We start from the raw sequence: 26,107 nt of genomic DNA, 5'->3' as shown, positions 1-26,107 counted from the left end.
GTACTGTTGTTCACACAGAGTAACAACTGTTCCTAACTGTAACTCCACTGTTTGTCATAATACAATAGCAGATTTCAATTTCCTTTAAAAGAAGTATTTCATTAAGATTAGCATAATGATTTTTATTTAATATTAAAGTCCTCTTTTAATGGTAACAGTGCCTGGTGCCGACATCTTCACAGAAGAACAATGAAAAAAAAAATGTTTCTGCAGCACTCACAAGGGAAAAAGCAAGAAGTGAAACTTCAGGATTACAGTACAGTGACTGTCATTTCAAAGAACAGAATATAATTTTACCAGTGCAAAATCACCCGGAAAACTTAAAACAGGGAGTGGGGTAAATTAGAATTAAAAGCATTCACTATTTTATATACTGGGAAAAGTCCCAAGTATCCTACACTGAAAAAACAGAATTGCACAGACACGAGGAAACAAAGTTGTATGCATGACACGTATGCAGTTTTTTTCATTACATGCGATCATAAGTGTTTTTTAAAAAGTGTCCATATTCTTTATTATCTTGAAATGATCATTGATTTTACATATTATAACACAGCAGTAGAAGGAAAGCTAATGGAAAACACCAGTGTCAAGCAAACTAACAAGATCCTAAAGTAAATTGATGTTGCTTCCAGCAGAGCTACTAATCTGGTTCTTAATCTTTTATACATACAAATGTTTACAGAGAAAACCAGTTTTCCTGTCTTTCTCTTACATTAATGAAGATAAGTTTTATAATAAAAGATTCATCTTCCACTACAATAGCTATGACACGATCTTGAACTGAATATACTTGCAAAGAATTAATCTTTGCCAAAGTTCTAAAGAAATTGACTTAATGAAGTATTATTAACTGTCTTGAAATCATTACGTAAAATTCACTGAAGTATTTTTGCTTTATTGCCCCTTATTGAAACCCAAATTTTTTGTTTCCAGGAACTTTTTAAATGAAATTCCATCATAAATCAATTGCCTCAATGGATATATCTGTTCTTTTCCATAGCCTTTTTTTTTTTTTTTTTAACAGAAAAGACATGTAAAGTAGTGAATCAGAAGTTCTAAAGCAGTAAGTACATGTGAAAGCCTGATGTAAATGCTGCTCTAACATTTCCTAAAAATATTAGGAAGTACAACAGAATCAACTTTTTACATACGGTTCAGTCTTTGTTGGGATGCTGAGTCCAGGAAGTCTCTTAACTGATTATATATTCAACTGTAGGAAAACTGTACTGGTGGAGCAATAATTGCATTGTTTCCTCTTACAGTTAATTCTTACTGCCTAAAGCTGTCATGCCTTCTATAGAATGGACTCAAACTAATTACCATCAAAACAAAAGAATGTTCAAATCTGACACATTTAACAAAATGTTGTGATGGTCAATGATCTTGCTTGTCCTGCAGAATATACCTGAGACTTAAACCAAACTACACTGTTTCAAGAGCACAGTAATTTCTGGCACTGAAAACCTTTTATGAGAAAGCAGATATTTATAAATGTCTCCTGGATGACACAGAAGAAAAATATTTCAGGGCCTAAAGAAGACAGCTGTTACCACAGAACACAATGAATGTGCTCATACCATGAACTGAGGATAAAACTAGTATTAAAACAACATATATAATTTTCTCATTTACTTGCTGTGGCAGTTTTTTATTTGAATTTTTAATGTTAACTGAATCCACCCGCTCCAATCAGAAATTTCATCATTCTGAACCATCATTATGTTCAAAAAGGTTATTAAAGTAGTTGTACAAGATGTGCAGCTCTAAAGATCTAAAAGTGAGAGATGAGACAGAGCAGGCAGGGAAAGTGGAAGTAACACTGGTGAACCCACCTTATGACCAATACCTTTTCCACCCAACCTTTGAAATTCTCCATGTGTCTCATTCTTATGTTTTTACTAAATCTTAGCCTCTTTCAAAACTCCTCTGAAGTCGTATCTCCACAGTAACCCTTTCTTCCTGATGAGCCCTTACAGAATCTATCTCTAGGGCAGCCCTACCAATTTCCTCCTCATCATCTTTCTCAGAAATGCTTCCTTCTCAGCCTTCCTCAGCATTCACTTCTCTCCATTGTTCTCTACGTGTCACATACCTACATCTTGACTCTTATACGCCCTCGCTCTCCTCCTGTATCACTGTGATGACCGCGTGACTTCATTTCCCATGTACTTTCCATATTCTCCAATCCAAAGAAAACCTACTTCTTCCCTCATTTTTTCCCCTTCCAATATATATACATGTGAGAAAAAAGAAGTATAAAATAACAGTCCACAGGGTAGCATTAAAAATAGCAAAATACAACATTAACTGCTTCTTGAAAGCAATATAAGCAGTATGAGAAATACACATTACAATTCAGATCTACTGCTTACTAAACTAAAGTATTCATGGCTCTTTTGCATTTGTCTTCACAGAAGTACTTGATTATGATCATTGCAGTAACTGTATGACTTTTTAAGTGAGATCGCACAGATTCTGCTCCTGGTCCAGTACTACTAATTGCAAAGTAGGGAGATGGAAAAAAAAGGATAGATTTATATAGTACATAAAAGTGAGTTGAAGTACGTGCCTGTAATAATTTTTGGAAGACAGAATCATAATTTAAAATAGGAAGCTGGATCTATCACTAATCTAATTTAGCCTAGTCTAATTTAAAAGAAGTGTAATTTAATTCAAAAGCAGAAAATAACTGGCTAGAAGAAGCTCAACAGTAGTCCATCTCAATCAGGCAGTTACTGCATCTCGTATCTTACTGCTGAGCAAACTAATATATTTTTCATGACACGTGAGCACAAACAACCATGTGATGTTCTTGAAAAAATTAGAAACTTCATTCTTAAATATGTTAAGTCGACTGCCCTCCAGCATTTTGGCTGACTTTGGATACCATAACTCAAGAACTGCACAGGTCCGACAGTTCCAGCAAGACCAACAAAAATACTAAAGGTTTAAAAAAATAAAATAAAAAAAAAAGAATACATGCAAGGGGAAAAAAAATGTACTTGTTTATTCAAAAAATTATGTGGCTAAGGAGACGTATGACAGAAGTCTTTCCATATTTGAAGGATTTTTATACTGGTGAAAAGATGAAGACAATCAACTAAGCTTCCAGCAAAGATTCAGATGACTTACTAGGAAGAAGTGTTCAACTATTGGAGGCAAATTACTAAAAGCTATCTATGTAAATTACAGAACACCCTCTCTGCTGGATCTTCTTAAGTGCGTATCAGAAAAGGCACTGGATAAGACTGGTTCTTGAGATCACCATTAATCTAACCAGAAAAATCACGTTTGGCTGAAGGCTGACAAATGCTGTAATTGTAATATGACACTCAGCCCTTTGGCATTATGACAGATAAACCAGAGCCAACAAAAACTACAGGAAGGAAAGACTCTCCAGCTACTATTTATAGCCACAGAACAAAAAAGCAAGCAAAAAAAAGTGGGCAGTAACATTTCACTATTACTGTTCTCACCAACTGTCATTTCCCTCAAAACTTACTGAAGGTTTCACTTCCCCCAATACACACGCTCCTACATATTCGGTGTTAGAAATGCACCTATATGCCACCACCTAGCAATCTATAAGGGGAGAATTACCCATTTTGTCCTTATCTGAAACACTCTCATGAATGTGTAAGCCAGAGAGTATTAATTCTTTAGAATAATACACAGAGAAAATGTTATTTATTCTGAAATCTCAAAGGATCATGACAGAAACAATTTCATTTGGCATAAATTATTACTCATTTGTCCCACCATATGGAATTAAACTGAAAAGTAGCTGAAAAAAAATGTGCTTTTGCTGTTTTCTGTTCCAATGCATTACTAACACACCTTCTCCAGAACAGCAGTCTTGCTCCTTCTAGGACTGATGGAAGTAAAATAGGAAAAGAAAAAAAAAATGGATTAAACTGCCACATCCTGAAGCGACGTCTTCACACAACCAACAAGCATGACTGCGTTTTCCTCTAAATCAAAGTCATATACCCTTGAATTCAGCAAATGTTTAAGGAACATATTTTTTTTGCTGTATTTATATGTGACAGGAAGAGAAGTTGCGTTTCATCCTTGGTCCTGTAGACTGAGACATTGCCCTCCTTGCGCATGACTGTAAACACAGGTAAGTGCATAATGAGGCAGCATAGTATGAGCAGTATGAGACCTTTTCCACATTTCAGCACTAGGAAAAAGGCAGTATGAAGCTGAAGTGTATTTCCTGTGTCAGGGTTTCTGTCAGTCTATGTCAGGAAACAGACCATTATACCAAAAGTGAATAATCCCTTTCTACGTATTGAAGCTATTTCATTTAACAGCTACTTGTTCTACAAATCTTTCTGGAAACTGTAAGAACAAAAAAGGTAATATTTTGTTTATAAATAAATATGGAATACTGAATTTCAGCTAGGGTTGATATGATTTCTATAACTTTAAAACCCCAGTAACAACAGACCTCCAAGCATTACTAAGACATTCTAAAGTAGATCATGTAATAAAAATCACACCGTTTACACTGTAGATTTGAATAAAGTGTCTTACTGTATCCATACATATTCACAAATACTTTTGGACAGAGCTCACATAACTACACTGCAACACTTACCGTGCTTAGCTATAACACAGGCACTAGAATGGGTTCTCCTTTCCTGTAATAATTAAAGTTGACTAATAGCAACAATATTACTACTTACTATTTCCCGAATTAAATTTTGCTTTGAATATTATTTTACCCCTACTATTTCAATAAGCTTTAAAAGAAATTGTATAAAGATTAAAACAGTGCTGACATATATTATTTCTTCCTTAAGTGGACTGTGCCTTAAGAAAAAGTTCCATATAAGCATCATTTTGCAAAACGTCCTCATGTAAAGATTGCCACATTCTTTTTACATCTTTAAATGAAGTATACATAGCAAAATTTGATTTTAAACATTTTCAAAGAATGCATTTTTCTTCCAATATTGCGGCTCAGTTTCCACTGATGTAGTTCTAATTCTTTGAAGTCTTCTAGCTAATTACCTTACACTATTTCAATCAACTTACTTCTAGGGCCAATGATGGAAAACAGAAGACAGTACTGAGACTCTGAAGTACTATTAAGTGCTACATCTAAGTATTTGGTTTGATATACTGTCATATAGAACAGTTTCAGCTTTAAGCAATCTCAAAACCCATCCATTTTATATTGTAAATCAGAAAAGAGGTTAGGGGAAGTATATTAATATTTTTTTCCTGGTACAAGTACAATAAGTAAGATCATTTCAGTAGTATTAAACATTAAAAGCAGTATTCAAGTAGTATACATGTGATCAAATCACATAGGCACACAACACAAGTAAACGAGAACAAAACCTATCCGGCAAGTATATACCTGTACTCTTGCAAGAGAACTTTGTTTTTTCATCACATAGACGTATAGTTCCATTACAACCTTTTTCGTCACTACCATCTTCACAGTCCTTTTCTCCATCACAGCGCCACAACTCGGGAACACAGTTCCCATCAGGACTGCACTGAAATTCCTTCCCATTGCATCTTCCCAGAGAGGAAGTTTCTTAGGAAAAAACAACAACAAAAAAATTACACTGAATAATTTGCTCACGTGAGTTTTTTCCATGCCAAGCCTACAATGACAATCCCCCTTCCCAACCGAAGCCAAAACCAGAGTTCCCAAGTATAACAGTCAAAACTCACTATTCCTTCCTTACTCATGACTTCAATGCAGGCATCAAACAAGCTCTTTCTTATCGTACTCATTCCCTTCACTCCCCCTTCCATCACAGGCTCAAGGTAAGTACCAATTTTTATTATTACTTTTTTTTCCCCACAGCTGTCAGGTAGGAATGAATTTGGTGATGTAAGGAAGACCAAGGCTGACAAAGTTTTAATGGTGCTTTGTTAACCCCACCTCTCACCCACAAACTACATTCCCTCCTCCTTTAGTCTCCTCTTTTTTCCAACAAGGTCCATTTCCTACTTCACAAAACATGAAAGGTCACACTGCTGCTCTGACACCTGCCTGGCTTGTGCTATTACAGCACCAGAAGGTTGGTTGTAGCTTTTCCATATTCCACAGCAATGAACTTCAGTTCAGCGCAGCTATGGGAATCAGTCTTGAATGTTTCAAAGCACAGTAATGATATGATTTTAATTATTCATCACATACTTAATTCTCCAAGTGTTTTCTAGATGACGATCTTTTCAATTTTATCCTTGCCTTTCCTTTCTCAAACTATGACCACCGTGAATATTTAATAACATACTAATGGCAATAACATATACTTTTAAGTAATGATAAACTTACGCATTACTGTCCGTACCAAACAGTGTTATTTGAATAAATTCTTATAGCACGGTCCATAAATACAGAGTTTATTTTATTTAAAACAGCCTTGGTTTTGTTTGCTTTTTTTGTTGTTGGTTTTGTTTTTATTCCCCCCCCCCAAATAACCTGCATTGATGCATTCCATCATAAAACAAAAAGAAGTTGCTGGAAAGTGTGCATCACATAGCAGAGCAGGAGACAGAAGATGTATGAACTGACAATAGCTATGTAAAACAGGGCTATTTCAGAGACAGCAACGCAAATCCCAGTGTAACATGGTATTGTAAACAAAAAGGTAAAACAGGACTTAAAGGTCCATAATGGATGTGAAGAGTGGGAAAGTGATAATTCCAGACCAATTATTCTTATACAGACAAATAATAATTTTTGTAAAGACAAAAAACCCAAGGACTTTATACTACTCAGGCACAGCATTCTACTAATTCATATATTTGTATGAGGTCTGCAACTAGATTTAGAATAAAAACTCATTTAAAAAAGGTATAAAATCATGTACAACTACTTTGTTGTGGAAAAATCACTATGAGAAAAATATGAGGAAAAAAGCGCCCTTATTCTTATCTGATTCTTCTGTATCCTTTGCTACAAGCATCTTCCCCATCTCTCCCCAGCCAAATAAACACAATGTATGGCATTTAATACAGAAAGTAGTTTGTTAAAACACTGTTGTACTTTGGTAACAGTATGGGGGGGGTGGGTGGGGCAGAAACAAGCCAAAATCTTGGATCATACAAAAATGAATGTATTATTGCATTAAAAAAGTCCAGAAAATATAAACACTAACTTCAAGAATGCTACTTACTGTCTCTTTATCTAGGCAGCATGTATATCTGTTAAAGGACAAACATCCCATTTAGCATAATTCAGTAAACTAAAACTACAAAACTTATCTCAGTATAATACCCATTTGGTTTTCAACTGTATTCTTCTTCTGTAATACACTTCTGTATTATCATATTACACTTGACATATTTTCCATTCCAACCTTTAGCAAGGTTAAAAGCATTTTCTCTTTTTCTATTGACTGAATATGGGCCCTGTGTATTTACAATAGTCTTTGAGTTTTAAAATGTGGGAAGAAGGAAAAAGGAAAACAACTAACCTGCCTTGCTGCAGTTTGTTTTGGTTTCATCACTGAAATCTCCACAGTCATTATCACCATCACATGCCCAATGACTTGGGATACATCTACCATTATAACATCTAAACTGATCAGCAGAACACGAGTGAATACACCCTAGTTCATCACTTCCATCACCACAGTCATCATCTGCAAATACCAATTTTAAAAAAATATTTTAAAAGATAAAACATATCGATAAAAGATGTGAGGTGAAAACTATATTGCCAAAAAGGGAAGAGAAAAATCACATGCAGTAAATAAAATAGTATGCTTACTGTCATAAGGCATATAGTAAAATTATTTCTAATGCAAGTAATTCCTTAGGTCTATTTTATCAACAATACTGGACTCTGTCATTTTGGACAGTTTAACCCCATCACAGACACCAGCAAGCATCAGAAGGCTGTAGATTTTCTTTATTTCTTTAGTTGTGTGTAACTACACAGGCTTCCAAACACAGTGGGTTTACTTCTCCGCGAATCATTAAGTTAGCTTACATAGTTAAGCACAGCCACAAAGAGCTTCATATAAAACATGAAAACCTGATGTCAGAATTTCTTTTCAATAGTACTACAAATGTTGCTTCCATGTACTTGAAACAGCGCAAGGTGGAGAAAGACAGCAGCACATAAATAAGGGTGGAATGTAGTTTCTCATTACTCTAATGTTGTAGTCATTACAACAATCTTAGCGCAATTCCCGTAATTTGATGGTGATCATCAAGGGATGGAAAAGATACATGTGTTAGGTAAACGCTAAAGGATCTACTTGGACAGAATTTCAGTGCGCTGCGATAAAGTGGCGAGTCTGTCCATTTACAGACATGAATTCCTGTCAGTCTCACAAAATTATAGTAACAGCAAATGCTATGGTGAATGAAGGACCAACCCAATGTTATTAGGACTGGCATGACATCACTCCCACATCAAAAGATCTGAGAGAATATTCATTTGAACAGCTGTCATTCAAAGATATAATCTTTCAGACAAAAGAAATAACTAAATTGTAAAGTCTTGCTAGCCTTACCTCTTGAGAGATGCTATTTATTAAATTGAACTTGACCACAAACAACAATAAATCGGATATTTCGGTCACTGGAACTATTTTTTTTTCTAAAAGTAGAAAATACTTCCACAAGCAATAGCTTAGTTTTTTTTTTTTTAATAATGAAAGTGTACATCACACTTCATTCTACAGAATATACCATTTGTAACTACTACCACATCCACTGCATCATTCATTATATGAAGCTAAAATATTACTGCTTTCTAGGTCAGGTCAGTAATTTTAAAATAGCGTATTTATTTTCTGACCACTTACAAGCCAAACCAGCAATATCAGTCTCAGAGGAAAAGCACGACTATCAAAGCAGTATTTATGTAATATCTACCATACTTGTGTCAAATATAGAACATTTGATACTTGCCTGAATCACAGAGCCATTTGCTACTAATGCATCTTCCATTTTTGCATATAAATTGAGTTAGTGGTTCACATGTTGGGAATTCTGTGAAAGTGTTCAAAAAGAAATAAAAACTTTTTAATATATATCCTCTTCAGTAATAATCTTCCACCTTCCTATAGGCATAAGTTACACAAGTGTATTGGATCAAGCATTTGCAGCTGCCAGATACTTAATCAGGAGAGAAGAAATAGGTGAGGCACTAAAAAGAGAGGGGATAAAAAAAAGGCTTTAAACTGTAAATAATAGTCCAAACCCTATACCTTCCTCAACATGGACCACTGAAATGCATTGTTCTGTGTCATACAACATGGTCCTATACTTCCATCAGATCAGGGCTGGTTTTGCTACTAAGCATGCTAATATATACAGCTATCAGGCTTGATGCCTGATACAAAACATATTTTCAATGTGTTTATATAAAAAAAGTTCTCCAATTGAAGTAGCATTGCCAGTAAAAGACAGGTAGACTACAAAATGAGAAGGTTAAGTTCCAAGCAAAAGAACAGCCAAGAAAAAATATTACTGTACACCAACACAATAAAATCCTAAAATTACAGTATCAGTATTTACAATCATTTTCTCTGAGCATTCCAGTAAAATCAGTAGAAAATGCAGACAATGTAATTCACGGATACTGATGTGTATTACACAGAGATTTGTTTTTGTAATTGTCCAATATGCTTCTGCACAGAATAACTTGACTTTTTTGAGACTGTCTTCTAAAAACAATGACATAACTAGGTACATGCATTCATACCACTAAGAAGTTAAACAACGCTTGTACCCATTACATTTGTAAAATTCCAGATATACTTGACAAAACCTGGCAATTTGTAGGAAACAATCTGAAAGTCTAACTCGAGTCAAAAAGAGTAAGAAGGAGCCTAAATTCTCTATGGCAGACCATCAAGAGAAGACAAGCAACGGATACTGAGTGCAAACCAAAGATGGCAACACAACCTGCCTGAACTGCTACTTAAAGGCAAGTTTGTCCTTCACTGAAGAATTTCAGGTTAAAGACACTACAAAGTACATCTGAAATGCAACAGAAATATCTAAAATGGTGTCTAGTCCACCAGCCGTACTCAAACTGCCATAGATCAGAACAAATCTGCGAGTGAGTTTGTTGTTAGGTTGCTCTAGCTATGTTGCATTGTTTTAGTGCTGTTAAAACTGAGACAGCAAACCTAAACATCACAGAGTTTTTGAGAACTAGGCCACGTAATTAGTACTGGAGTTCTAGACACTTAAAATGTGCTACATGAATGTAAAATTTCCTTAGGACAAGAACTGAAATAGTCCTTGAAGTAAATAAATTTCTGACTTGGGTTTGTTGTCTCTTGCTGTCTTCAGTGCAGAAAATGTTTTAGTGAATTCTAAAACTTCTTTTTTTTGTCTTTTTTTTTTTCTTTATTTTTTGTCTTTTTTTTTTTTTTGGTTGTTTTTTTGTTTTTTAGTGAAGCTCAGGGCAAGTTTGGGCTTAAAAAAAGTAACACATGGAGCACCAAACCAAACCAGTTGCATCCAATAGGCAAATAAGGAGATTATCAGGTATACCATAAGACTGAAGTGATTATTCTGCTTCAACACAGAAAAGGGTGGGAAGAAATGTTGAGACTGATGACAACACTTTGCCAATTACTCCTAGGAATTTGGGGTTTTGTTTTGTTTTGGGTTTTTTTGTTAAATTTTTAAAAGGCTGTTTTTCTAGGGGGACACATTACAGTGAGAACAAAAAGTCTGTTTCAAGAAAACCGGCATGTGCCACTATGATGGTACTTAGCTACAATATATGTCTTATGTGCTTCCAGCAAAGCTGAGAACAGTTTTTAATTTTGCTTATTAGCTGTTCAATAATTTCCCCACAATTTTAACTCACATATTAAACATAATTTTCCCCTTTTCCACACATGAATGCCTCCATGACTTTGTTTTATATTTATCTGTCTATCCAAGACCTGTCTAAAGAAACAGAAACTAATTAAAATGAATTGTGATTATCCTCATCACAACCAACATCCATCCTATGATTCTGAGCCCACCACAGCCTTTCCAATGATGTTTTGCAGTATCTCCAGTGTTTGCTTCTCATAGCCCCAGGCTCCACCATCACCCACAGTTCCCTTTCAGATCCTAGAGGAGAGGCACAATAGAATCACAGAACAGCCCAGGTTGGAAAGGACCTCAAAATATCACCTGGTCCAATCTTTAGAAAAGGTTTAAAGGAAAAATAATAATAATAATCTCACTTTTCCTATACTTGCCCTCATTGTCCCTATGGCATCCCCAGTACTCCTTTCCTATTTCATAGCAGAGAGATGCACATGCAGTAGTAGCTCATCCACAGCCATCCCTGAGCTGACTGACCTGCAGCACCCGTTTAATTCACAGCAAAGTCTCTCCACAACACAGACACCAATCTCCTTTCTCTCTGCTACCTTGCCACTTCTTTCACCCTTCTGTTATTGAGTGCAAATGGTATGACAACAAACTGATAAACAGATGGACAGAAAAAAAATGACCACAAGCTTTGTTTCCCTTAGGAAAGCAGTGGAAAAACTGAGGAGGGTCTCTTTCCAAATTTTCTTCAGGGATGTCATGCTTCTTAATAAACCTTGCTGTAACTTTAGAAAAAGCGTATGCATTATGATACCAGTATCATCATTGCAGTTCTGTTCACTGCAGCTATATGCCAATATAAGTATGCCTAAATAATTGAATCAATAAGAGCCAAAAGTTAATCATAGCTGAAGAATGGTGCAGTTAAAAATCAATGATTTGTAATGGTAACAAAGCAAACCATGATTATACTGTTAAGATAAAACTTGTGCATACAAGAATTTTAAACTGTTTCATATAAGAAAATATATACTACTCATAGTTAAAAATATGCCATTAGCATGCCCATTAGCTATCATAATATGAGGCAGACTGAAAAATGAAGTATTTGACACATTTGCACAACCACAGTGCGTGAAGATAAAGAAGCAGGATTCAAAACCATGAAACATATGTAAAGTCTGGCCAAATTGAAAAACAGCAGGTGAAATAAATGCTGATTAGATGATCTGAAGAAATATTCCAGATCAGCTGACAGGATACCAAACAAAACACATGGTTAGAAATTACAAAGATTACATTAACATCTGTGTATTGATAAGGTGTCTGCGAACAAAGGTACAGCTAGTCAAGAAAAACTTTTAAAATGCCAAGTGCCATGCTGTACTGTTGCAAAGAATGCTATAATTTTAAGAGATTGCAAAATATGACTCCACGGGCTGCACCTATTTTACCTATCTACACAACAGAATTTGATTTGAAGCATGGCATTTAGAAATCTACCTTAACAACATTCTCACTTTTACTCACATAATTATTTGATAAAAAAATAATGAAAATATGTCACATATTTTGAAGTAACTCATCAGATATCATTTAATGTCAATATAAAATCAGGGGTTTTTTTGTTTTCTATCACTATTTTATATCACTATTAAAGGAAGAAAAATGAAGGAAGTAATAAGGCAAGACAAAGCAGGTGAACATAAATATTTATGTGTAAAAATCCTGAAAAATCTTGAATACAGTTATTGAAGAAAAAGATGCTGAGAATTATATACGGACTTAAACATTAACAACGTAAATTTGACTACGAATATTAGCTAGTTGCCAGTCACAAATAAATAAACAAACTTAAAGGATTATGGATGAACAGAATTAACTGATTGGATCCTACATGTTGCCTTCCATAGATTCTCTGGCAATCTGGGTCCTGGAGATCTACGTTTACGGAACACAGGGCACCATTGCAACAGCCTATGACTTTTATTTATGCATTTACTTTCTATTTTTTTCCCTCACACTCCACTGTAATGCTTCAAAGGTATCAAGATTTTTGCAGAAAAACTTGTCAGTAAGAGCACTGTTAATAAGTCTATTGAAAAGGTTTACAGCAGTAAGAAGTTTCTAAAAAGAAGACCAAAAAAAAAGTAATGTTTTATCAACTACATTGCTGTCATAGTTTGATTGTGATTGAGAAACACTGTATTTTTACAACAGTGAATCAAACTAGAATATCAGCTACATCTGAGAAAAATACAGGTCTAACTACTAAGTATCCTAACAAGTACACTTTAGATTTTAATTGTTTTATGCACAACCTGTCACTTCATGTTTACATGGCTGATGCTAGTAAAACAGTCAGAATTCTTTCTTCAAAACTCTTGAAAAGTCATTTCAGATACATACCCTATTATATTATGACACATTAATTCATATTAGCAAGTCAAATATTATCACAAATATTCTAAACAGGGAACTCCCTGATAAAATGTTTTGCAGACAGCTCACTGACCCTTTTGCTCTCAGACTCACAGCAGTTACCTGTGACCTGCCAAACAGATGAAGGCAGTCATGCTGACTTATAAAAACCTTAATTGTTTGGAAGCAGCTGATTAGAATCCACCTCTCTTTGCAGTATCTCAGCAAAACAGCAATCAGCAGAGCTGCTGATAGTCTCTCACAATATAACCAAGACATGCTAATTCTCTTCTGCAAAATAGTGTCAAAATAACTTTCTATTCAGACTTGAAACAGTCTGATTTTACTGACATCTACGATACGCTGAGGGGGCCCACGTAAACAGGTATGAGGTTGAGATAAAAATCAATTTTTGAAGGTGACAGTATTTGATAACAGGCTGTAAATTATAACAGTGTTGATTGATCTGCATATTTGGTATTGTATTTTAAAACTCGTTAACAGAAAAGGAAGCCTTTGCTTTGGGTTTATTTACATCAAAGAGTTTGAGCCATTTCACAACAAGTACTATCAGCTCATACAACAACAAAAAAGATACTCATACATTTTCTGTCAGTTCATGTGAAAAGAAATCCTTACATGTTTAAGTTTTTATAGAATAATTTAACTTTTTTCCCCAAAAGAAAACTTACCACAGGATGTCATTTCATCAGTTTCATCTCCACAGTCATCCTCCCTGTCACAAAGCCATGACGTTGGAATACAGCGTCCATTCCCACAAGAAAACTGGTCAACCTGACACGTTCTTGCTGTCAAGACAAAACACTCCAAAAATGCAAGGGAAATGGACTAAATCTGTAAGGTCACTCGGTACATGTCTATACGTAGAAGTTGCAAGTCTGGAGGGCATCTCCTAGCTGGCTGCACATTTTACCTGAGCTGATTAAACATCATTCACCTCCCTTGATTTCAGACAAAACTGAGATGCAGGACTGTGTTCTACCTCAGTTATGTAGAATTCTAAGTGGTTTCATCAACATATGAGAATATGAAATTTTATATGTAATTATACAAAACTGATTTTAGTGGTAGAAGAGCATTAATGTTTGAAAAAATAACTGTACTTGAAGTAAACAAAACACAAGGCATAGAAATGTCTAACTTAAAACTAGAATATTAACAAATTGTATTTCATAACATAAACAATGATCTAGTGAAACTCCTGTCTACACAGAAAAATGGTAATAAGCATGGGGGTGATGTGCCTGGCCTCAGTGATCTTAGAATCTTTGTCTTTGCAAATACACAACTATATTGATCCATTAAAGGAAATTATGTATGTCTGTCTTCTGAAGAAATAAAGATCACTATAAAAAAAAAATCATGCTGTGTAACTATATACATTACTTTGAAAGCTGATGAGCACTAAAACTTCAATAAAAATCTACCACATAAAACTGCCATTACTTACAGTTTTGCTTATTCAAAATGTGAAGCCAGAACTTCAATGCCAGTGATAGTGACACAGATTTGGATTCCAAATTTAAGCTTTTAGAATTCATCTATATGTGATTCCACACTTTTAAACAAAATTGCTGATACATCAGAAACCCCCAAAATCAAAAGTATTTCTGCATTTGGTATTCTCAATTACCATCTTCCTCTTTCTTCATAGAAAATACCAAAATGCAATAAAAGAATATAAGTTTTAAATATTTCAAATAAGTATTTTCTAAAACAGAAACAGTGTTTGCCACTGAAGGCAGAAGAGGAAAATCAAGAATACAAAACTCAACCCACAGCTAACTAACATAAGGATGAAAAACAAGGTCTTCAAATCAGACTTTTACCCTACAAGCAGTCACATATCAAAGCATATCAAGATGTATTACAATCCACAACAATATGGCACAGGTGATATGGACACCACAGGTCTGCATCTGTGCTAAAATGCTTTTAGCCAAATCACACAAGTAAAAATCAGAACCACTTACTATATATGTAACAAAATTAAGTAAAGGAAAAAAGAGTTTGGGGAATATTTTAATAAACACTATAAGCTGTCTACCACTGCATTTCAGTTTTAAATAGTCATCAGCTGATTGATGCCTGATATTTTGTATTTCAGATACTTAATGACTGTTTTGTGTACTCTACCAACACTCACTAAACCACTCCCATATAAGCAACGGACACATTTGGAACTCCATGATTTATGTCACTAGAATCTGTAAACAATCTTCATCTTGGTTTTTCTTTAAAAGTCCACTACACAGTTAATAACTTACAAACGAAAACAATTTCAAGGTACCAAGGGGAAAACTGAATAACTAATTATGCTTTTGCCAGCATAAAATATAATTTACTAGTGACATGGCACTCATCACAGCATGTTAACAAACAAAATTCTAGCTGCCAAAAGATTTAGCAGGGACAAGTTTGTACCTAAGCAGTGCTTTGACAGTCAACCCATATGGATAGATTAAGTGCTGAATTACTCTGCAATGCACAGTCAAGCATAAGGATTAAGTAAAATATAATTTGTATTCTAGCCTTAGCGGAATAAAAATCTGAAATAATTTTAAATGTCAATAATCAAATTACTGGTAGCAAACCAGTTCAGAGCAGTCTTGAACTGTTGATGGAATGGGAGTGAAAGAACTTGTAAGCAAAACCAAGTAAAATTTTTACCTGCACAGGTTTTATTTGATTCATCTTCATTATTACCACAATCATTAGCTCCATCACAAAGCCACCTTTTGGGAATACAGCGATTATTTTGGCACTTAAACTGATCATCAGGACAACTATGGTTGACTGGGGAGAGAAAAAAAAAAAAAAAAAAGTTGTTTTCTTAAGAAAATAATCAGAGAAACCCAGCTAAAAATAATACATTAAACATTTTCCCTGGTGATGCAGTCAGTATGGTTTTCTTGTACATATAATTTCCCTGATATAAAGATTGTTCAGGGAACCAGTCAATTAAAAAACATTGCAGTACTGCGATGAGAAATTAAACAATACATAGTAAAAATTCTCCTACTAGACTAGTGTCAATATGGAGATCCTCCTCTATTAGCTACTAAATAATAAAAGGTAGCAGCATTTTACAATGTTTCCTTAAAGAAAAATGTCCTCCATCCCATTTTATCAATATGATGAAGTTTGCAAACTGAAGTGCACATAAACAGAGGAAAACACCAAAGGGAAACGATGCAAGTTGTAAAGTGCATATCCAAAATATTATACCACAGCAAGCAGAGATTTGAGCAGGTTATAAAATGCTTCTAAAATGATCCACATTACTGTCAATGGCCACATACTGATCTGCTGTTTAGTTACCATGAAATTGTAGGTGTCAAACAGTGAAATATGCAAGACAGTGTAAAACTGACAAAAAATCTGGTATTCAAGAGCAAACAGGTTATCTCACAAACATGTTTTTGCTAGCTACCAAATATCATGGAGATGATGAAGACTGAATGCACAAAAAATATGTAAATACTACTGGTCTGCTTTTGCAGCTGTAGTAAGTATGTATGCTCCACTTCTTTTATGATAACAAGATCTATTATTAGAAGATCTTGCTTATCTTGATCTACACAAGAGCAGTAAATCATACACAGTTGCAAATGCTGGGTTAAAAATAATCTCAAGCTATTTACCACCTACTCCAGCCATCCACAGTCTCTTTTTTAAAGTTTAACATATATCAGGAAATAAACAATCTTTAAAATGAAACCATGTCTTGCAGGCTTATCCTTGACATTTCAGTAGCTTTCATCTTTGACCTTTCTACCTATTCTTCCTATTCAAAATGACACAGAGGGATTGTGATATCAATAGCACATGAACTCTTCATGAGTGTTTTCTTTGGAGGGTGAAAGAACACTAGAAGCAAAGATTCATTAATAATCTGAGTAGAAAGGTATTCCAAGACTCATAACACCTGCAACCTGGTTTGCAATGTGACTAGAGAACAAAAATCATTCGTGAAATAAAATTAAAACCTGAAGAATCTTTTTTTTTTAATCTGACTTTAATAGTAGAAAAATATTGTTTTAAATATTATTAACCTTATTGTTAGGCTTGTAATCACGTATATTTATTAACATGTATGTATTCTACTCATAATTGCAAATACTTCAGACTAAAAAAGAACTACTGAAGTTACTATAGCAATTGCTGAAAAGAGATTAATGTTATCATACTGGCTGCCTAAACTATATATCGCGTACAGAATTGGGACCAGATGATGATTTCGTTTATATCTGTTTAAATCCTCTGAAAATCACAAGCTTCGATCAATTAATTGGTCTCTATTACACTTATTCAAATGAGAATCAAGTCAACTCTGCCCAAAGATTTCTCTTCTCTCTGTCTTTACTAGTTGAACTCTGTATTTAAGCGTAAAAACCCCTGGTAATACAACAAAATGTTAGTCAGCACTACAATTCCGAACTGGACAAATGTTTTGAAAAGAATTAGGACTGATATTAGTAATGCCTACTACATGGAGCTATCAAAATACATAACTGCATGAAAAAAAGCCAAAATGGCTCCACAACAGCCACTTTGAAAAAGACCTAGCTATTACAAAGGATCACATGCTCAGTATGTTATCAGCAACATGAGGCCAATGTGAAGCAGGCCAAATTTTCCCAAAGATGTATGAACACGACTATCAGCCCTCACAAACACATTTTTCTCACAGAATCACAGAATGGTTGGGGTTGGAAGGGACCTCTGGTGATCATCTAGTCCAACACCCTGCTAGAGCAGGTTCTCCTGGAGCAAGCTGCACAGGATTGTGTCCAGGTGGGTTCTGAGTATCTCCAGAGAAGGAGACCCCACAAGCCTCTCTGGGCAGCCTGTTCCAGTGCTCGGTCTCTCAACCTAATGAAATTCACAAAAGACTCAGCAGAAGAACATACATCCAACCCCTAGGAGTACTTGGCAAAGTTCAGAGAGGAGCAATGAAGTCTAGAAAAAAACCCAATAATCTACTGAAAAAAAAAAAAAAGACAAAAAAAGAGAACAGATTAGAGTTGTCTCTAAGAGATAAGGGAGACTATGATACAAGTTTTCAGACACACAGAACAATGCTGCATAGTAGAAGAGTGCATCAGTTCTTCATTCCTATGATTGATAGGGAGAAAATAAAAATGTACTTTCAGTAAAGGAGATCTGGTTTACAGAAGTGATCAGAATAGGAAGCATTGCAACAAACTGAGTAAGGAAAGAAATTTTCACTGCTGCAACTCTAATTTTATAGCAGGCTACCTAAGTATCTTCCAGGAATGACACAGATACATAATTGATATGTTTTCTACTATTTTTCATTTAAACAGCAGGAGTTGTTCTACAGCAAAAAAAATACAGCTCTAGTAAAACTGTATTTTTAAAGTACATATAATTTTAAACTCGAAGGGAAGCATGTTTTTATTGTTGTTGATTTTGGTTTGGGGTTTTTGATGGTGTTTTTATGGTGTGGGGGTTTTTTTGTTTGTTTGTTTGCTTGTTGTATTTTTTTAAGAAATACATTCAGAATCACAGAAATGTTTATGGTTGGAAGAGAGCTGTTGATACCAGCTGGGCCACGTAGAGTAGGTTTCCCAGGCCTACGTCCATACAAGTTTTGAGTATCTCTATAGACAGAAACTCCACTACATCTCTCAGTGACCTATTCCAGTGTTTGACTATGCTCAAGAAAAAGTGTTTTCCTGAGTTCAAATAAAATCTTGTGCTTTTCAGTTCGTGTCCATTACCTCCTGTCCTGCTAGTGGGCACTACTAAGGAGAGTCTGGCTCCCTGCTCTTTATTCCCTCACAACAAGTATTTATAAACATCAGTTAAGATCCCCCCCTGACCCTTCCCTTCCTGCCAGACTGAACAATTCCAGTTCTCTGGGACAGATATGCCAGCTCCTTTAATCATCTCAGCGGTCTTTTCCAGGTCTTGCTCCAGTAAGGCCTTATCTCATACTGGGGAGGTCAGAACTAGACACAGCCCTCCAGATGTGACCACATAGGGGCTGAGTAGAGGGGAAGGATCACTTCTCTCAACCTGATGGTGATGCTCTTCCTAAAGCAGGCCAGGATGCTCCTGGTCTTCTCTTTGTCGTGAGATGTATTGCTGGCTAATGGTCAGCTTGTTGCCCACCAGGACCCCAAGGTCCTTGTCTGCAAAGCTGCTTGCTAGCCAAATCGTCCCCAGCCATATACTGTAATTATTCCTCCCTGGATGCATTTCTCCTTATTACCCTGATTTTCACCATATACCTCTCTGTCCAATTCTCCAGCCTGTCAAGGTTCCTCTGAATGACAGCACAGTCATCTGTTGAATGAGCCACTCTTCTCAGCTTTGAATCACCTGCAAACTTGCAGAGTACCCATGCACCTGTCATTAATGAAGAGGTTATTGATTCCAGCATCAACTACTAGTAACTTAACTCCAGCTGGATATTTTGCCACTGATCATAAGCCCCAAGGCCTGGTCATTCAGTTTCCAATCCATCTCACTGTTCACATACCTAACCCATCCTTTTTCAGCCTGTTTATGATGATGTTATGGCCTTACTAAAGTTGAGGTAAACAATATCCGCTGTTTTTCCTTCATCCATCAAGCTAATCACATCATTGTGGAAGGCTATGAGGTTGGCTGAGCATGACTTCCCCTTCATAAACCAATGCTGACTCCTTCCAATCACTGTCTTTCTTTCATGTCTTTGAAAATGGTTTCCAGGACTAATTGCTCTATCACCTTCCTAGAGGTTGAGGTGAGGCAAGCCCTGGTTTGTGAAGGTTGGACTACAGATATTTTGAGGACCCTGCCGCGCCCCCCCCCCCAGTTATCCTGTGACCCATGTAAAGAAGTGCAATAGCTGGAAACAAAGCAAAAAACTCTAATACTTACGGAATCAGAAATGACAATGTCAAAACCAAAAGATGGCTACGTTTCTACTGTATGAATGTCATTTGAAAGAACTACTATTACTACATGCAGGAAACACAGAAAATGAAAGGTTTACATGAATGATTTATGGATTAGCACTTTTGTTTCAAAGTTTTCAGGCTGACATTACTCTTTTTCCAATTTTTAAAATGAAGTATGAATTGTGAGTTAAAATGTAAAAGCATACATACAGCAAATTTCAGAATGCTCATCACTGCCATCCAGACAGTCATCATCCCCATCACAGCGCCAGCGATCCTGGATACAGCGTTTATTGTTACACTGAAACTGTTCAGCTTTGCACAACTGTGGTAGCACTTCTCCATGTTTAACTAGGAAAAAATATCCAAGAAGCTCACCTATTTAATCAGCTTGATATACATACAGAATCAAATACAAATATCTCTACATAAATAGATATACATTCTTCTTATCACTTTTCAAAAAATTTTAATAAACTTTGCGTATTTGAGGTAATTCCACCTGAAGCCTGTAGCAGCATGCATATCTGAGTGTATGGTTGAGGTAATATATTTTTAATAAATGGAAGAACTCAGAACAGAATGGCACTCAAACCGGTTTTTAAATTGGTGCTTAGATGATAGTGTAAAAATATCAGTTAAGAATATTGCAATGCCTCATCAGCAGTGAAAAGAAAATATTCTTACAGACACAGACCAAATTCTGGTGCACATTAAAAGGCTAGAAAATGATTAGTGAAAAACTGATTCTTGTATCCAAGCAACAAGTCAAACACCTGCATTATGCACTGGTACAGACTTAGAAAAGAAGAAAGGATAAAATTCTGCTCCAGTAGAATTAAGTAGCAAGCTACAGGCTTATTGATAAATCCAGACAGATACATTTCTCAACATCGGGTTTAGAATGCTTAATATGTAAATTCCACGCATCACTCCATGACCCTATAAGGAACACCAAATTCCTTGGAAAGAGCTTGGCAATGAAGTGTGTTCAGGAAAAAGCAGGAAACCTGCTTCATTGAGATCTGAAAGTGGCTAATCTCTCCTCCTAATGCTTATATTCCATCTTACCAGCGAGAAGTCCACCTTCCAGTATTTTCTGCTAAAAAGAAAAACAGTTTTCTTTAGCAACAGTGATGGCTCTGCTAGCCATGCATTTGGGTCAATTGCAAGGTAATTGCAAGCTCACTAATGTTCATCATGTTGTGAAATAATCCTTATGATTTACTCATCCCTACTAGGCTTATTGCTGGAGACCTGTGTAAAGTTTTACACACTACATTTCAAGAAATAAATCAGTAAGATTTTTTTTTTAAAAAAAAAAAAGAATTTTGAGTAAGTTCCAAATATCAGGTCTAAACTTTACTAAAATTACCTGCAATATTTGATAAATTATTTTTACTGAAAACCCCACTCTTCATTAACAACACAATTTTTAAAAATCTGAATTTCAATGAAGACATCCAAGGAAGATACAAAAAAAGAAAGTGAAGTTTAAGTAGTCTGTTTCAGGATCTATTTTATACAAATATATCTGCTTGATATGTTTTATGAACAGTTTCAGCATGAATATTTTCTATGTCACATCTAATTTAAAATACTTAGTCCATATAATAATTTGAAACCAGTTTATATAGATCTAATAGAATAATTCTATAGATTAATTTCTAATATACTTTAACATTCTGAAATATTTGTGTTTTATCATATCAGATATTCTGAAATATTTTCCAATGCATTTTACTCTCAAATAATGTGTCTTTAAAATTTTGTCTTCTTTGAAAAAAAATATTTAATAAACTGTTTTCAATTAGACATACTTTCTTGTTTTATTTTCAGATTTGACTTTATTCCTTAACAGTATTACCAACTTAGATAGTCTTCAAAAAGATCTTACTCATGCAGGTTGTACTGTTTTCCTCCAAAAGCTGATTATCAGCACAGGCACAAACTCTGCCTCCAGGAATTGCTAAACAAAGAGTGCTGCAGCCTCCATTATTAACACGACATGCATTATCACCTGTGAAAATAAAATAAAAACAAAACAAAAGAAAACCAACTTTAAAACTAACAGCCTTGCTGGAACTAGAAGGTTGTGGTTTTTTTAGAATGTAAGCACATAAAGATTATTTACAATTATTTTCAGTAAATGGATTTTATGAAGTATATTGGCATCTGCACATGTTAAAACAATGTGACTGCAAATGCAGACTGAGAGAAAGAAGGAAAAAAAAGGAAATAAAAGTACAATGAAATCTATGGCTGACAGAATACAAGGTGGATGTTCCACTGCTCTTTTCTGAATACACCTGCTATTTCTCTGTCTTCTTTTTCTGTGTTATCATTTCTTCCCAAAAGCTGTATGCTATTCATATGAAGATACTGACAGCTGCCAGGTGTTTTAATCATTGATCAAGGACTGCTGCACCCTTACTATACCTCGTTCTTCAGGCAAGCAGACTTAAAACCAAAGCCCGCTGAAATAAGCGTAATGATTTCTGTAACAGAAAATTGCATGCTTGGTCATGACCTAATTGCTTAGATATGCACTGCTGAAGACATTCAACTTTTCATGATCAAAGTTTTGTTAATTCCAGGTGTTGGTGATAACTATGATAAGGCAAGCTGTAAAATTTCATGTCTGCCAAAACTTTGAATTAGAACTCCCTTTTTCCATCTTCCCATCCTAGTAAAAAGCAGGTCTTCCCTCCTCTGGTCCTTCTTTTTAGGTGTACAAAACATTCATCAACTTCCTGATTAAAAGAGACTCCACAAAATTCCCTCTTCTCAAAACACTACTACTTGACAGAAAATATAATATTCATTCCTCATAGAGGTAGCTGCAAACACACATATTAAACTGTCCTGTCAGTGCCATATCTGCACATGCAGGGAAACATTTTCAAATTATCTAAGATTTTGAAATTTGTCAAACATTAAGATGCCCCTCACCACATGTCTTACAATACAGACCTTGAGCATTTCACAATAATCTATTCCTAGGCTTTCTTCTGACCCACCATAAATAATTTCTTAGAAGTAAATGTGTCTACAGTCCATTAAAACCCCAATGAAATTTCAGATAAATTTGTGTAAAATAATTAATACATAATGCTATGCCAAGCCGCTAGTGGTACTCGTATTGGGGAAGGTGTGAGGGAGACGGCAAGAACACAGTCGTTTAAATAAGGAAAACTCTTAAGTATTATGAAGTGAGAGACGGACCACAATTTATAGATATAGTAGCTCCAATTTAAGATTAGGCACTTTAAAGACTTAATTGGATCTTGATTTCATGTTTTAGACTATGATTGTAAAAAAATGGACTACTTTATTATGGCTACGCTCACCAAAATGCAAATATATTATTAACAAAACATCAAAAAAATTAAGGGATATATTTGCATCTCAATCTTGGAAAACCTCAGGTGCAACACCTCAGAAAAAGTAGCCTTGAAACTCTACATCTTTACAAGTCCATCCATTACACAAATCAAAGAAAGTCTAACACAATGATTTAAGAAGATATCAGAAGCTACCGAAACAAACAAAAATATAATCCTCAAAAGTAAATCCAGAATTATACAGCACAAGTCAATGAAAATTGCAGTGATTTAATTAAAGAATATACATGAGTTTGTCAGATCACTAAGAAAGAATGCTATAGAGTAAAAGAGTATTTAAAGCTATTATAGAAAATACTTTGAAAACCCACAATGATTCTGAAGTCCAATGCAAGCTTAAAATAAATAAAATCAAAATTAAAACACCAGATCAAAGTCAGCTGCTCCACCTTGAAGATTGAAAGTTCCTACTTAACCTCATAATTAGGATGACAAACTACAGCACAGTAGGTTACTTGCTAAGTAAGTGATAAAAGACAGGATGATGACAAGCAAAATACAAGTACCAAAAGTTAAAGCAACAAGATACTAGACAAAAAAGTCTACAAAATGAGCTTTAAGGAAGACTTCACCTTGAAGGTGCAATGAGACCTTCAGTCCCATCAGTCTTCCTGTAGAGACTCCCAGGCTAAAATGTCTCCTGAAATGCTGTACAACAGACAGGTTAAGTCTCTTTATTGAGTAAGCTACAGAACCTATTTAGCTACCAAGTATTGATGAAATTAAATTTCCTTGACTGCTCTTTGAAATATATATTTATATGGGTGCTCTTAAAATATTCCCAAAATTGTAAAGTTACTTGCAAAGCTATCATCATATCCTTTATATTTTGCCAGCTTTTAAAACAGCTGCTGCCCTGCCACTTGCATATGATTCAATTAGGCTGGATCCATTTTAAGTTGCTAAAAAATTAGGCCAGAGCTAAAACATAACTTGCATCTCAGTCACCATTCTCAGAAAAAAATTGACAACCGTATCCATTTGTTTAATCTTCTAATTTAAAGGATACAACGAAGCATTAATTGCTGCTTAGCAATCACTGTACTTCTAGGTTTTCATGAATATTAATATATGTTTGTACCTTCCCATAAACCTAACCTAAAGTACTACTACTGACAGAAAGAGCAGCAGTCTGGGGCTCAAGCAGCTCTTCTTTGCAACCTGAAAAGTTAAAATACCAGCTGATTTCAAAAGAGGTTATTTTAACTGCTGTAAATGGACTTGCACAAGAATTACTTACATATGAATAGCAACGCCCTCTCTCATAGCAGTGGAAATACCAGCAGGCCTTGGCAGGTTCATACACTGCCTGTAATTCCAGCTCCTATGATTACTATGCTTCCTGCCATCTTCCCATTTTTTAAAGTATTCCTGACACGTAGAGACCCAAAGACTAAGCCTCAGAAAATAAGATGAATTCTAGTCTCTGAAAGCAAGAAAAAACCAAGATCCTCTACAAGAAGATCATGCCTCATGAGATACAAAGACAGTGAAACACATCTCTTAAGGACATACCGAAACAAAGCTTGATGTCGCTACCCATAGCACAAAGCAACGCAGGATAGGCACAGCCAACTATCCTGTAAAGAACTCCTAATAGAAATGCCAGTCTCAGTTCAACTATGCCAAAATTAATTGACGTGGTTTCTGTTTGTGTAGACAGTTACAGTAACAGCATCATCAAAACAGTAACCTCAAAATATCCAGAGCCACATGTTTCCAAATACATCCACATAAGCTATAGAATATACCATAAAATTAACTACTATGGTCTTCTCTGTAACATATGATTCAGTCTTGATTTTGATCTTTTAGAAGAAACATAAAAATAACAAAAACAAAAACCACACTTCACTTTATGTAAAATAAATGCTTATGCTCCTTTGGGAACAATGCAAGATCAGCCTCACTAAGCATGACAAAAAGGGAAGATCCTAAAGGGGAAGATCCTAAAGGAGGCAGCTAGCTTACAAAATTCCAATTGCAATTTCAAAAAAAGAATACATTAATGAGCCAAATACTCCATCTCAACATTTAAGCTCATTCAGCTAAAAATCTCGTAAGAAGGTAATGCTTCAGTCTTTTACCTCTGTTGTCAGCTTATTTGGAAGCTAATAGCAACTGCATTCTTTTTAAAATTTCCCTTATGTCTAAAACCAAAGAAACTTTCTGAGTACCTGATAAAGCAGCAGAAGTACCAACTATTTAAAGCAATCACCACATCCTCCCTTAGCAGGCACAGTTCAAAGTATCCTGAAATATGGCCAACTTGAGGGTAGATTTGGTGGGAGATTTTACCTTAGAAAAACCCCCAAAACACCCAAACCCAACAACAACCGTCAACCATCCCAAACACACCATTTTTTTACATGATTTTGGAAGCAAGAGAGAGTCCCTGAAAAGCATCTGTGATACGAGATGCACTGCTACAATGACCTTGACATAGCACAGTACTACACATACTACAGTTTGCTTTAGGTACAGAAAATCTAGATGTTACAACATCAGAAAGGAGAAACCTTTAGCATTGCCTCCATGCTCATAAAACCAATAACAAGTTGGCTGTCTGAA

General features: G+C 35.3%; 1 protein-coding gene across 1 annotated transcript in view; it reads right to left on the bottom strand.

Moving 5' to 3' along the window:
* The window catches only part of LRP1B (LDL receptor related protein 1B), a 379,972-nt gene that overhangs the window by 256,435 nt on the left and 97,430 nt on the right, over nucleotides 1-26,107 (bottom strand). Inside the window, 7 exon segments of the mRNA XM_037398644.1 lie at nucleotides 5,375-5,557; nucleotides 7,452-7,619; nucleotides 8,899-8,979; nucleotides 13,890-14,006; nucleotides 15,889-16,014; nucleotides 20,343-20,483; nucleotides 22,030-22,152. Of these exon segments, the coding sequence (XP_037254541.1) occupies nucleotides 5,375-5,557; nucleotides 7,452-7,619; nucleotides 8,899-8,979; nucleotides 13,890-14,006; nucleotides 15,889-16,014; nucleotides 20,343-20,483; nucleotides 22,030-22,152 (939 nt within the window).

This window comes from Falco rusticolus, chromosome 8, assembly GCF_015220075.1.
Source record: "Falco rusticolus isolate bFalRus1 chromosome 8, bFalRus1.pri, whole genome shotgun sequence".
Classification (NCBI taxonomy): Eukaryota; Metazoa; Chordata; class Aves; order Falconiformes; family Falconidae; genus Falco; species Falco rusticolus.
The sequence above is the reverse complement of the archived record's forward strand: the minus strand, read 5'-3'. Positions and strand labels throughout refer to the sequence as shown.